General features: G+C 45.8%; 6 protein-coding genes across 6 annotated transcripts; 3 read left to right on the top strand and 3 right to left on the bottom strand.

The window, feature by feature from the left end:
- Nucleotides 1-189: 189 nt before the first annotated feature.
- Nucleotides 190-2,057, bottom strand: FOXG_11844 (uncharacterized protein; the record flags this gene model as incomplete). Its single annotated transcript, XM_018391576.1, has 7 exons — nt 190-324; nt 383-696; nt 754-787; nt 839-956; nt 1,081-1,191; nt 1,244-1,643; nt 1,703-2,057. The coding sequence occupies 7 exons, from the start codon at nt 2,055-2,057 to the stop codon at nt 190-192; spliced, it is 1,467 nt and encodes a 488-aa protein (XP_018250249.1).
- A 615-nt stretch (nt 2,058-2,672) lies between these two features.
- FOXG_11843 (uncharacterized protein) lies at nt 2,673-3,711 on the top strand (the record flags this gene model as incomplete). The annotated part of the gene is made up of 2 exons (XM_018391575.1): nt 2,673-3,035; nt 3,091-3,711. 2 exons carry the CDS (start codon nt 2,673-2,675, stop codon nt 3,709-3,711), a joined length of 984 nt encoding a protein of 327 aa, XP_018250248.1.
- An 834-nt stretch (nt 3,712-4,545) lies between these two features.
- Nucleotides 4,546-6,647, top strand: FOXG_11842 (uncharacterized protein). Its single transcript, XM_018391574.1, has 6 exons — nt 4,546-4,927; nt 4,995-5,305; nt 5,362-5,531; nt 5,594-5,890; nt 5,943-6,226; nt 6,293-6,647. Exons 1-6 carry the CDS (start codon nt 4,706-4,708, stop codon nt 6,515-6,517), a joined length of 1,509 nt encoding a protein of 502 aa, XP_018250247.1. The 5' UTR covers nt 4,546-4,705; the 3' UTR covers nt 6,518-6,647.
- A 191-nt stretch (nt 6,648-6,838) lies between these two features.
- FOXG_11841 (uncharacterized protein) lies at nt 6,839-8,460 on the bottom strand (the record flags this gene model as incomplete). The annotated part of the gene is made up of 5 exons (XM_018391573.1): nt 6,839-7,399; nt 7,475-7,579; nt 7,631-7,803; nt 7,853-7,884; nt 8,003-8,460. 5 exons carry the CDS (start codon nt 8,458-8,460, stop codon nt 6,839-6,841), a joined length of 1,329 nt encoding a protein of 442 aa, XP_018250246.1.
- Nucleotides 8,461-10,092: 1,632 nt separating this feature from the next.
- FOXG_11840 (uncharacterized protein) lies at nt 10,093-10,898 on the top strand (the record flags this gene model as incomplete). Its single annotated transcript, XM_018391572.1, has 3 exons — nt 10,093-10,336; nt 10,387-10,669; nt 10,718-10,898. 3 exons carry the CDS (start codon nt 10,093-10,095, stop codon nt 10,896-10,898), a joined length of 708 nt encoding a protein of 235 aa, XP_018250245.1.
- On the bottom strand, nt 10,827-12,186 carry FOXG_20615 (uncharacterized protein). Its single transcript, XM_018400908.1, has 2 exons — nt 11,625-12,186; nt 10,827-11,571 (listed from the first exon to the last, which is right to left on the bottom strand). The coding sequence occupies exons 1-2, from the start codon at nt 12,152-12,154 to the stop codon at nt 10,977-10,979; spliced, it is 1,125 nt and encodes a 374-aa protein (XP_018250244.1). The 5' UTR covers nt 12,155-12,186; the 3' UTR covers nt 10,827-10,976.
- Nucleotides 12,187-12,189: the final 3 nt, after the last annotated feature.

The raw sequence follows: 12,189 nt of genomic DNA, 5'->3' as shown, positions 1-12,189 counted from the left end.
CTTCTTTAGAGTTGACGTCGTTCTTCTGGTTCTTCAGATTATCCTTGGTAGTCTCTAATTCTTTTTTCAGTTCGTTGATACTGTCTTGTTTAGACCTGACGTCATTCTTCTGGATTACCAGATCATCCTTGGTTGCTTTCCACTCTTCGTAAGTAGGTAGGGGTTCTTCCTTTAACGTCTAAGCGGACGTTAGCCGCATTTCTTGGACTTGGAAGGAAGGGAGTAACTTGCTGGGAGTAACAATCTGAAGACATTGGGACTAAGATATTGCGAGATCCGTTCGGGATCACAAGCAACAAGTGGGTCTCTTGTAACTGCATCAACCTTTCCAAATCATGTTAGTACCTCGATAATAGCATATAGACATAAGGGTTTTACCTACCTCTCGAACAATCTTGATCATCTCAAATCGGCAATCGTGGGCCGCCTTTTCTAGACCAAAAATATCTGCTTTATAAGGCTCGAATTTGTTGATTGGCAATGGCTTCTCGATAGGTTTATCATCTCGCGTCTTGTTTGGCGTATAAGGGGCAAGAGCAGCAGCATTTTCCGCCTCCTCCCTAGCTTTGACACGCTCATTGTAGTGTGTTTTTTTGTTCTCCTGGTCTTTCTTCATATCTTCAACAAAGTCTTTCGGGATTGTCAAAGCTTCACGAGTGAAGAGCCTAATCTCATTTGTGTTAAACCCTCCAATCACTGAAAATCAAATGTCAACCCAATCTTGGAAATATTGAACACTCGGGAGAGGCATACTGGTATGAATTTGACCCCACATCATCTTGTAATCCTGTTTCTTGTTAATAGCTATTCTTAGTATGTTTCCAGGTTCTTTACTTACAGTGTATGCATCATATAAAGCGGCAGTATAAACTCCAGCGTTTTCATAGTCCAGTGGCGAACCTTTCCTGGTCTGCTCGTGGTAACTTCGCAAAGAGGTATACTTGGTCAGAACGGCGCTGCAGATCAGTGTCAGTAGAGTTTCTTGCTAGGGGTTTGAAATACTCGCCTTACTCGCTGCGGGCCTGCGACGCGTAAAATTAATCAAATTAAATTAGCATGGATATGGTGAGGCTTCTTCACTCACAAACAGCGACAGCATCTGGAAAGCTCATGGCTACCGCTTTGAGACTTTCCAAAGTCCACTCTTTGATATTATCGTTCCGAATGTCACCACCACCAGACCATGTAACGCTAAAGTGAGTAGTCAGAATTGACGCATAATACACTACCAAATGAGCCTTACCTAATCTTGGTTCGAGCTTTCTTGTCATTAGAGTTATTTTCAACTCCGCCGTGCACTTGACCAGACACGTCGAAACCACTGATATTTGCCCCGAGCTCAAGCCCACCAGACAGACTGTTCTTCTTTATGGTTTCCTCAGTAGTGACGGTGACAAGGGCATCAAACTCGCCACCCTCAATAAAGCCGGAGATGAAGCAGTCACCATAGATTTCCGTGAATTGTCCTGGCTCGATATAGTCAATGGGGGCAAACTCAGTGATGTTGTCAGCAATCAGCCGTTGGTTTGTAACCTTGACGTGCACCAGATACTTAATATCAGCATTTTTGATATCAGTAGAGTCTACGAACGCGGCCTTGCCGGACAGTTGACCCATGCCTGCCATTTTGATAGAGAGAGCACCTGCATCAAACGATCAATATTATTTCGTCTTCAAACATTGGTTGAAAGTCATGCCATACCGCTTACGTCGAGCTTCTTGAGAACCTCTGAACCATTCTCAATAAAGCTGGCCTCCCAGCTCACCACCTGACTGACTTCCTTCTGTCCATCAACAACCACCCTGGAAATGGTCCCACTTGCTCCATCAAGCACCTCTTGCGGCTGGTCCTGCTGAGTACCCGCAGTTATTTGCTTAGATTTGAAGGTAGCAGCATCTGTCTTCTGGGTAAGTTGCGCAGCACGCAAGTCAGTCTCAGCTGCAGGAATATTGCCAGGCTTGCGGACAACATCATTGACACAAAGAGTTTGGGTGTAGGAGTTGAAGCCCATGCCTAAGCGCATGGCGCCATTGTATGGTGCCAACATGAGAGCCATGACGATATAGATTGGGATTGATAGTGGATGATTGCAGAAAGATCAAGCAAGGTGAGTATGGAGAATGATGAACCAAATGAGTGTAGAGATTTTACCAGGGGTTTTTGAGACGCACCTAAGTAGCCAGATGACAGTGACAGGATGAGTAAGAAGCCCCATACATTGGATGTGACAGTTCACGACCTTCCGTTGTGTATGCATGGCTTAAACTGTCTAAGACTTGGTGTTTGGATAAGTATGGAATGGGTAATGTCTGTGGCGCAGGTTCACTAATCTAACCTTTTCCTCTGTAGCAACAAAATGATATTTTTCTTCTTTGACACAAACCCCTCTGGCGTAAATTTACAAAGCTGAAATGGCAGAGACGGGCTAGGTAGGCGATCAATCACCACAACCCCGGTGATCTCTAGCAGCCACGGCGGCGGAGTGGTGGACGTCCTCTTCCTGGGTTGGTTGTCGCACATCCGGAGATACAACGAGCACGGATACTAACATTAGCCGAAAAGAAATTTAAAAAAAATAGCGCAGGGTGTAGCCAGTTCATCTTTTTAAAGAGCTCCTCTTTACACGTATGTTGAAATTCGGCTACGATCAGCGATACCAGAAGAGGAGACAATGGACCTTGTAGATGTCTTCCCGGAAGATCCTTTTCATCCTACAATCGAATATATCGCTATCAGTCAAATCCCATTCTCAGTACCATGGGGTAAAAAAACAGTACGACTAGGCCAAGGCTTTAACAGTCGGCGGGGAGAGCAAGATGAGCTTTTTATGAAATGCTTGGCATTCAAAGATGTGGACAATACACCTCTCCAATATCGAAAATGTCAGATCACGGCAATAAGGGACGAGTCAGGCTCAAGCATCGCCTACGCATCTGAGAACGCGAGCTTCGCCATCAGCGGATCAGTAGGCAAAGGGTTTCTCTCTGCTTCTGTTACAGGAAACCTTGAGAAAAGCGTGCACAATAATAGAAACGTTGGTTATATCATCTTGAGAATAACAATGAAGATGGCTAATTCTTTTTGGACAGGATTCAAATATCAGCGTTCGTGCGGACCATATATGTGGTCAGATCGAAATGCTCCGTGTTCCTCAACTGGAGACAGATGCAGTTAGACTCTTGAACACATCTTCTAACCCGATCATCGAGTTTCAAAAAGTATATGGCGACTTTTACGTAGCAGGATATCGCGTGGGTGCAGTGAACGACACCATGATCTCTGGGAAACTCGCCAACAAGACATTCTTCGATGCTAAACGTGCAGTCGCCGAAGGCAAGGTGGCTTGGGCCAAAGTCCACAAGTCTATCAACGAATTATCAGCATCGGCTAGCAACGAAGGTTTGATCAGGGTTGAAGCGTTCGACTCGCTCATGGACTTTCACTCCACCTTCTCGGTACAAACGGACGACGACATAGTTCGTATGGGTGACGTGGCTGCTAAGAATAAGCAGCGAGCAATGACGATTGCAGCCAGGGCTACTGAGACATTATGGAAGGATTTCTCGCTGGGCTACGAGGATACAGTGTATCAGGATGTGGTTGATCACCTCTGTGATAGAGGGCTTGTCACGGAATTGTTACTGGCTCCTTTTGCGACGCTCCGAGAGTATCAATATCTTCTTGCTCGTAGAAGAATCAATATGCGTTAGTGATATCATACATATTAACTTTCCTTAGTTTGAATTGGAAAATAGAAAGAAAAGCAACTCTGCCGTTTCCGTTTCCTTGGTGATTACATGCCTAATGCGGATAAGACGAACTAGTGCACTACAATCACGGATTCAACGACATGGTGCCACCATCAACAATAGGCCGTTACCCATCAAAGCGCAATCACATGCATCGGACCATCTGACCTGATGTAATTTAAGTACTACTCGTTTATTGGACAGTATTGTAGTTACTACTGGGGTGTCTCTTGACTGGAATTGTGCAATTAACTGTCCATAGTCCTGATGCGTATATGCCGTGATGAGGTGTTGCTCAACTTTGCTGAAATTCTGACAAACTAGAAGACGCGGAGCTGAAGTTCGGAGTCCATGGCAATGAAATCTTGAGCACCTCATGTCTTAGCTAAGGGCCCAAGGTCATCTAGTCAGGTGCGGGCCAACCCGCCATCATTCCAGATATTCGGCGTTGTTTTATCCCATTCAGAAAGCCATGCCGCTCTTAGTAAGGAATTTAGTAAGGAACTAGCTGTCGACCAAGGCTAACTAGAGCAGCATGAAAGTCAAATTCCGTTCAGCCGCAACGACACCACTCGCATCTTGGAATTAACCTATGCCCTCCTCAGGAATTGAAGCTGATTATTGGTCATTGAGACAAATGTTTGATTACATGTCCCAACCAAGAAAGCCAGTCAGCCGCCTTTTGGTAGTCGTGGAAATAATGCTGACGCAGATGGTGGTCAGAATGCAAGGCTCTCCAAGGCCTAGCTCGTCCTTCGTGGCGTCTCCAAAAGTTCAGTTCTCATTGGAACATATTTTGCAAGAAGCTACAATTATCATTTCTTATCTTAGAGACCTTTCGCAAATCCTCACGATACATCCTAAAATCTGTTACTTGCTGACGAATATTCTCTTGATTTGAATCACGTCGCATCTCTTTGACGATTTCGCGATATCCTTGACATCAACTCACACAATGGCTACTCAACTGGTTCCTTATAATACGGCCATGAAGCTGGGCTCTGGCTTCAATTCATTCACACAGACCCTCTGCGTTGATAATGCGGTTGTGCGCGAGCCGAACAACAAGGGTTCTGGAGAAGTCAGGCAAAAGCAGTCAGAGGAGGAAGTTCCCCAGTCTGTCATTTACAAGACCAGCATCATCGAAAAGTCGACTGATGTTACAGACGAGATGAATGTGAGCATATGTCATAATATCATAATATCATAATGTCATAGCCTCTTCAAAACTGACCATGGCGTAGATAAATGGTGCCTTCAACATCAAATACGACCAGTTGACCGCTGATGGCAGCGGCAAGTTTATCAATACGAACAAAATCAAAGAGAGCGATGTCAACATTATGGTCTCTGTCAAGGTCGTCAACCAGATCATCTATGATCACTCTCTCACCAAGTTCAATAGCATCACCAAGTTCAAGGACGACTCCCAGAAGCGCCTGGTAGATATTTATGGAGATTCCTTTATTTCTGGCTGGCAAGAGGGAGGTGAGTTCCTGGCTGTCATCAGTATCAAGGCCAAGAACCGTGATGAGGCGCACAACATTGCTGCCGAGTAAGTCTGTCTTACAAGATTTGTTCTGAAGCAATACATCTTAACAAGCCCTCCAGTGCTAGAATCGCCTACACACGCAACAAGAGCCCGGCTCCAGAGAGTGACAAGAAAGAGTTCATGCTCGATATCAATGCCAAGTTCGACAAGATTAAGAATGACATTGCCGCTGAGAACGAAGTGTCTGTTTCTGTTATGTGGAGTGGTGGTGGTCAACATCTGAAGGAACGTAAGTCCAGCCTTCGCAATCTTTAGGTAATCATGGGCTGATACATCTTGATTGTAATACAGAGAAAAAAGACTGGGACTTTGACACCATGAAGGATGTTGCGCTAATGTTTCCTGATCTTTGTGCCAGGACTCCCATGCGTACTCACGCATTGCTCACCAGATACACGGCTTTACGAAGTTTCCACGAAACCCAGGCTTTTGATCTACCTAGGTATGACAAGACTGGAACATACACAAATGTGCTGCATGAGGCCTACCTCGACTACAAGGCCATTCTCAGTACGATCCAGGTCCTGGCATTTGAGGTCTCTGAGGGCAAAAAAGCGCTGATCGAGAACTTTCGTGTTCAAGAAGCCAGTAAATATTATCTCATCACTTTTTTAGGAGGTTCAGTCTGACGTTTGGACAGTTGACGCAGCGAAGGTCATCGCTGATAAATGGTGCGAAGCAAGGAGTGAGAAATCAACCCAGGAGCCTACACCAGGAACTGGGCCTGAATCTACCGAGGGCAGCGAGGTCATGGTCCCTGGCCCCGAGGCCAATCTTGACACGAAGAACGAAAAAGCTCCGCCTCTTCCGAAGCCCAAGACATGTCAGTCTCCTGGATTAGACAAGGCGTTCCCACCGACCATCACTGGTCTGGAAGAAGCTCGGCTTAAATGCCGCTTCAACATGACTCGCATTATAGAGGAGGTAAGAAACTACATACCTTTTTAAGAGCCTCAGAAGCACTTTTCTAATACGTGAGATCTACTGCAGATCGACAACATTACCGTCAACCCGGAGATTGCCATAGATGAAACCAGACCATCCCCATATCTCAGTCCTTTTCTCTTTAAGCTTCTTCTACCCCTCGGTGTGGATCTTCCAGCAGAGTCAACTAAGGTTGCGCAGCATGGCAAAGCGTTTCTGTTTAACCCTCAAGTTTGCGCTGAAAAGTTGGGTGTGGCAAAGACAACCAAGGAGAACAATGGTTCGGAATGAAGGGGATGAATGGCATGATATTATGATATCTCATTATTACTAACTAATATAATACATATTGTCTAACTGTATTATTAAGATGTTTTTTATATCTTTCAAAAGTGTCATAATTAGTATTATTGCAGTTAGGCTAATGTGTTAAGGTTTAGATGGTTTAGTATTAACTACTTATATCTGGCTTTCTCTATTTCTCTATTATCTTTATAGAATCATCATCATGCCTTCTCACCACAAACTAACCCGCGTGCGGATGGATAACCGATTTCGATCTTTACTATATCACTGCTGCACTTGGTGCAATTATAAAAGCTCAAAGGCCCTCTAGGGCCCCCAAACATATGAATCTCCACCTATTACAGTTACCGCATCAGGTATTACAGTATTTGTAGCGACATCATTCGCCACAACTGTATCATATTCGGTGACGGTAACATAACCAACGTTGGTAACAACGACACTGTTATAAGCAGTCTCAGAGGCAGTATCGTAATCAGTTTTGCGAATAGTGTTGCGATTAGTAACGCCGACAGTGTTGAAGTTGGTGACAACCACGGTTTTGTAGTTTGTCACCGTGACTTTAAGTGGTTTAGTCACCGTGGCACTCTTACGCTCTGTTACCGCTTTGGTTCTGCGGTCTGTTTTTGCCACAGTCTTGAAGTCTGTTGCCGTTCTAGTTACTTGACTGGTGACAGTAGTAACTTTCCTCTTTGTAATATAGCTTGTTGTGTACTTGGTCACCATATGTGGGACAGTTTTGGGTTCCTTGGCGCTAACAGTCTGGGTTGTTGCAGCAGCCAGTTTTTTGGTGATGTGGCGCGAACAGGCACTGCTAACGACTCGAGGATCCTTAAGCGGCAGGTAAGAAGGCACTTGTTTGACGGGCTTGAAAGAATTAGCAGAAGTTGGGGGATTGAGAATATTGACCAGGTTGGACTGAGAGTGAAGGAAGAAACATACCTTGCTTTGGGACGGGCAGCCAAAATCAGAGAATTGATATACACTGCCTGGATCTCGGTACGTATTGACAACCCTAGCAATCATCAGTGACATAAGTAGAGCAAACTAGGCAAAGCATTCCAAGGGGAGCTATATATAATGCCAATATCGTTTTACTTGCGCTGAGGCGCTGTAGCATGTGCATGCACTAGGACCAAAACCAAAGCTCACAGCGTTCTGCTGAACTGAGCAAAACGACTTGCACGAGTCCCAACTGCTGGAAGGACCTGCGCCACCCGAGGCAACCATATAAGAACCCTGGCCGTAACCAGGGATAGCGCAGTGGTATTCTAGAGAGTGACAGTCAGTGCTGGGCCATAGTCCCTGAGAGCATCTTACCTGTCCCAACTGAAGTTGTGGGAGCTGCGCCTCTGTTTTATGTTATTGACTACTCTTCTGTAGAATTTGTCTTGGACAAACTTACGTGACTCTGCAATTATCGTCAGCTTGGCAAACTTATACATTAGTATCATTGAAATTGGTACTTACGTGACAGTGACGGTGGTTGGGACATTCGCGGTGACATCTTGCGTGTCAACGTCTGTAACATCCATAGTAGAGGTCAAGTCGATTGTCGTCGTGATAGTCTTGGTGACTTGCTCAGTCACTACATCCGTCAATTGCTCTGTACTAGTCTTCGTCACTTGCGTGGTATCTGTATCAGTCGAAACTTCCGTCATGGTGTCTGTGATTGTCTTGGTCGCAAAGTCGGTAACGAGAGCCGTCTTGGTCTCCGTGATCACCGTCGAAATGGTTTTCATCACTTTTTTTCGAACTATGTGATACACATTAATGCGAACTTTCTGCATCTTAAGTAGTATCGCCGTCTTGGTTACCATGTTGGTCATGTCGCTAGTGACTAAGGGGGTAGCTGTTATGGTTTTGGTGCTTAGGAGGTAGGTTGAGCAGAACGCGGATCCGTCTGCTTTGTTGCTCCTCAAGGCCATGATGTCTTTGTCATCGGGCTGACAGATAGCTGAAGACAGTAATTAAAACCATTCCAATCAACGTAGAAAGTAAGTTCTGGCCACTTAATAAAGCCCCATTTAGTCCTTTACAACCTCACTACCTAGCCAAGGCGTTAACCAAAACCGTTCAACACGTGGTCACCATGATTCACCAGTTCAAACTCTAACAACCCCGAGAGGCCTTCAATCAAATACTTGATCTCTAGAACTTCGAAGAGCTCGTTAGGCTGCTCAATGGTAGCCGACGGATGCACCGAAATGAGTTTGCATACCAGTGTGCTGTGACACTAAGCGGTTTGCAATTCTGTCACTGAGCATGACCAAAAGGATCATGGAGACAGTTATGTACTCGATATCAGTGGCATGGTCAAAGGCTCAGTAACCTCTTCTTTTAACGTATGAAAATCCCGACACAGACATTTATAGATGGCAACCGTTTTCCCATATTTATCAACCTGAGCCAGACCGGTGAGGCAGGGCTGGAGTAGCTTGCGTGTCTCTACAAGGGCTACTCTCATCGTTAAGGGGATCTCCTTGCTCTTCTCACAATATATCGCTCTTTGAGTTAGACTAGTGATTGTTATTGAGGGAAGTGATTTGGCATATACTGATGTGCAAGACGTGGATCCAGTCTGCAAGTCCAGCGGCTGCAGCAATCTACAGAACTTTACAGAGCTCTGTTCCCTTAATTAAAAGCACGTACTGGAATTTGTTCCTGTCCTATAATCGACGAGGCTTAGACAGCACTAATCTCCTGATGCCTTGTTATAAATTGCGAGGGGTTTTTTGGTTCTAAGGCTTTTAGCAGCTAAAAGAGGAATCGAAGTAACGACGCGTCTGCGCGTGGTACTACTGCATGTAGTCGAGAACGCTTAACCAGAGTTAGGACCCAGCGCCATAAGACTTTTCCGATGATCCTGTCTCGTATGACTTTTGGTGTCGCTAAACCATGACATCACGTCGGTAATAATTCTCTATCGATCATCGATAGGAAGTATTGTGTTAAGTGGGAGCTTACAGATCCAGATAACAATTGGGTTTTTCTGGATAAATCATTCAATTCTAGATACAGGTCTCCGTCGTATTTGAATTCAATCGCAGCGTTGCTTCAAGACTACCTAGTGTCATAGCTGTATGGGGACGATTACTCCCGGTGCTGACAAATTGATAGGGCTGACAAATGACTGTACGGAGCCAAGCTGCCACCAACAACCAGTAAGACACGCCATGTTCCATGACGTACCATCGACACCTGATTGGCTTTGATCTGGTGCAATCTATGATTGATAAGATCGATTCGATGTTGATTCCGCGGAACCTGACGCTACACGATCCTAAAGCCTTCCACCTTATCGCGGGACAACATTTGCGTGGTGATTGATAAGATGCTTGATAATGAGCACCTCTGGGTTCTTTAGGTCGCATATAATTATTTAATGTAAGGTAAATAGTTATATAAGACTGCCCAACATCTGCTTCTCAATGTTCAATTCACACTCTCATCTCATCTCATTTCTCATCTCACCACACCAAGTTCACAGCGTGACAGCCTTTCTGTAATCAACAGTACTGTAATCAACTCATCTCATACACTAATCCACATCATCAAATATGGCCGCCAAGTCTCCCATCGTTCTCATCCTCGGGTCCGGCCCAAACATCGGCCAATCCGTCGCTCGCAAGTTTGCTTCCGAGGGCTTCAGAGTCGCCATTGCCTCTCGCTCTCAAAAGGAGGCAGACAGCACCGATAAGCAGCTTAACATCAAGACTGATCTGACCAAGCCACTCGAGGTTGCCGATGCCTTCAGTAAGGTAAAGACAACTTTCGGAACTCCAAGCGTTGTCGTCTATAATGGTAAGCTCTCCCTTGATATGATAGTCAAGATAGATCCTAATGCATCAAAGCCAGCGCCGCAGCCTTTCCTCCTGCGGATGACCCCCTGTCTGTTTCTTACACCGACTTCAGCAACAACACTGCCATCAACATTCACAGCGCCTTCATCGCAGCCCAACAGGCAGTCACTGGCTTCGCCCAGCTTCCAGAGTCAGCTGCACGCACCTTCATCTACACCGGCAATATTCTCAACGTCACCATTCTTCCCAAGTTCCTTGATGCAGGCGTTGGCAAGTCTGGCGCAGCTCATATGATGTGGGCTGCTGCGGATGCATACAAGAACAAAGGATACAAGTAAGTCGCCACATCGGGAGTCTAAGATTGTTGACTAATATTCTGTAGATTCTACTATGCTGATGAGCGCAAGCCTGACGGAGCGCCCAAGTACCGTGTGGACGGGAACGCACATGCTGATCTGTACTGGGAGCTATCTCAGGGTAAGGAGCAGGGTCACTGGATGCAGACTTTTGTCAAGGGAGAAGGATACAAGAAGTTTGAGACGCTTTACACCCCCCTTACCTAGGCAACTCCCATGTAGTCAATAGGACACTGCAAATGACAATTGTAACCTAGTTTAGAGCCCTCGATCTCCATTAAATGTTTAGCTCCCGCCCCCTCCAGTGCGAATATTGATCTCGCCAGAATAAATCCAATACCCATTGTTACATCTTGCCCCAGGAGAACTATTAATATAGTCTCCTGTCCATGGCTTCTGCGGCAGAACATACTCACCACCAAAGAAGCGCCATATCTGCCAGTGGAAGACATTTCCTTCATGACCTTGTGCGCGAACTATCTCGCGTCGCAATTCAACGTACGCAGCGTACGAGACTGAAACGGCGAAAGGTTCTCGCATGCGATCAGAGACGTGACGGATGAAGAATTCGTCAAGAATAAGAAAGAGATATTTAAACTGCGTTTCTGCATATTTAGACAGACCAAGCTTCAAGGCTAGGTTGAGTTTCTTGAGGCTAGGGAAGTGATTGTCGAGAATCAGAAGGATTGCGTTTAGGTCCTTTTCGCGTGGGAGATTCTTGCCTACACAGACGTCTGTTTCAACAAACCAGATGATTTCCAGTGATGTTATGGCTGATAATCTTTGTGGGAGGATATATGCTGGAAGGTCGATAAGCAAGGCTGCGCTCGAGATATGTATGGTGTTTGTACTGTACAGGACATCGGTGCCCTCAGTATAGCTGACGGATAAATGGTAAGCATGAGCCGATAAAGCTTTGCCAGGCAGACTTACGCCTGTCGGCACGTTTGAAGCCATCCCAGAGCGCCGATCCAACATCCATAGAGCTCTTTGCCGTTCTTAGTCCACATGTCGCAGCAGTGTGCGAGCCCCACGCAACATCTATCCTTATCAACTGCTCTCGTACTATAAGACTCTGTCGCGATAGCCGGGTGCCAAGGCGGAGGCTTGCGATGACATGTGCAGCCTCTCCAGGACCAAGACTTTGGTCGGCTCTTGTCCAGGCCTAACCTCCATTCTTGAATCATCGCGTGTGCTTCCTTGTTGCCTAGCATTGGTGGGTGGCCATAGGTGAGGTCCATGTGAATTGTGCGATCGCCAAATGCCTCAATTAAGATTTGCCTTCGGATCTCAAATGGAAGTATCTGGAAAAACGATGCGGCATGACATGATTGAGACAAGGCTTCCGTTGAAGGCGACGGCGTTAAAATGTGAGGTCGCGGATTTGGAAGGGTCGGAGGCTCCGGAATACTGTTGTGTTTCTCCCGTTTGGCGACGTACCACGTCATAAAGCGTCGTCTCATAGTTCATAGCGGGCACAAAATGCCATTCATGCTTA

Source organism: Fusarium oxysporum, chromosome 10, assembly GCF_000149955.1.
Source record: "Fusarium oxysporum f. sp. lycopersici 4287 chromosome 10, whole genome shotgun sequence".
NCBI classification, from domain to species: Eukaryota; Fungi; Ascomycota; class Sordariomycetes; order Hypocreales; family Nectriaceae; genus Fusarium; species Fusarium oxysporum.
The sequence above is the reverse complement of the archived record's forward strand: the minus strand, read 5'-3'. Positions and strand labels throughout refer to the sequence as shown.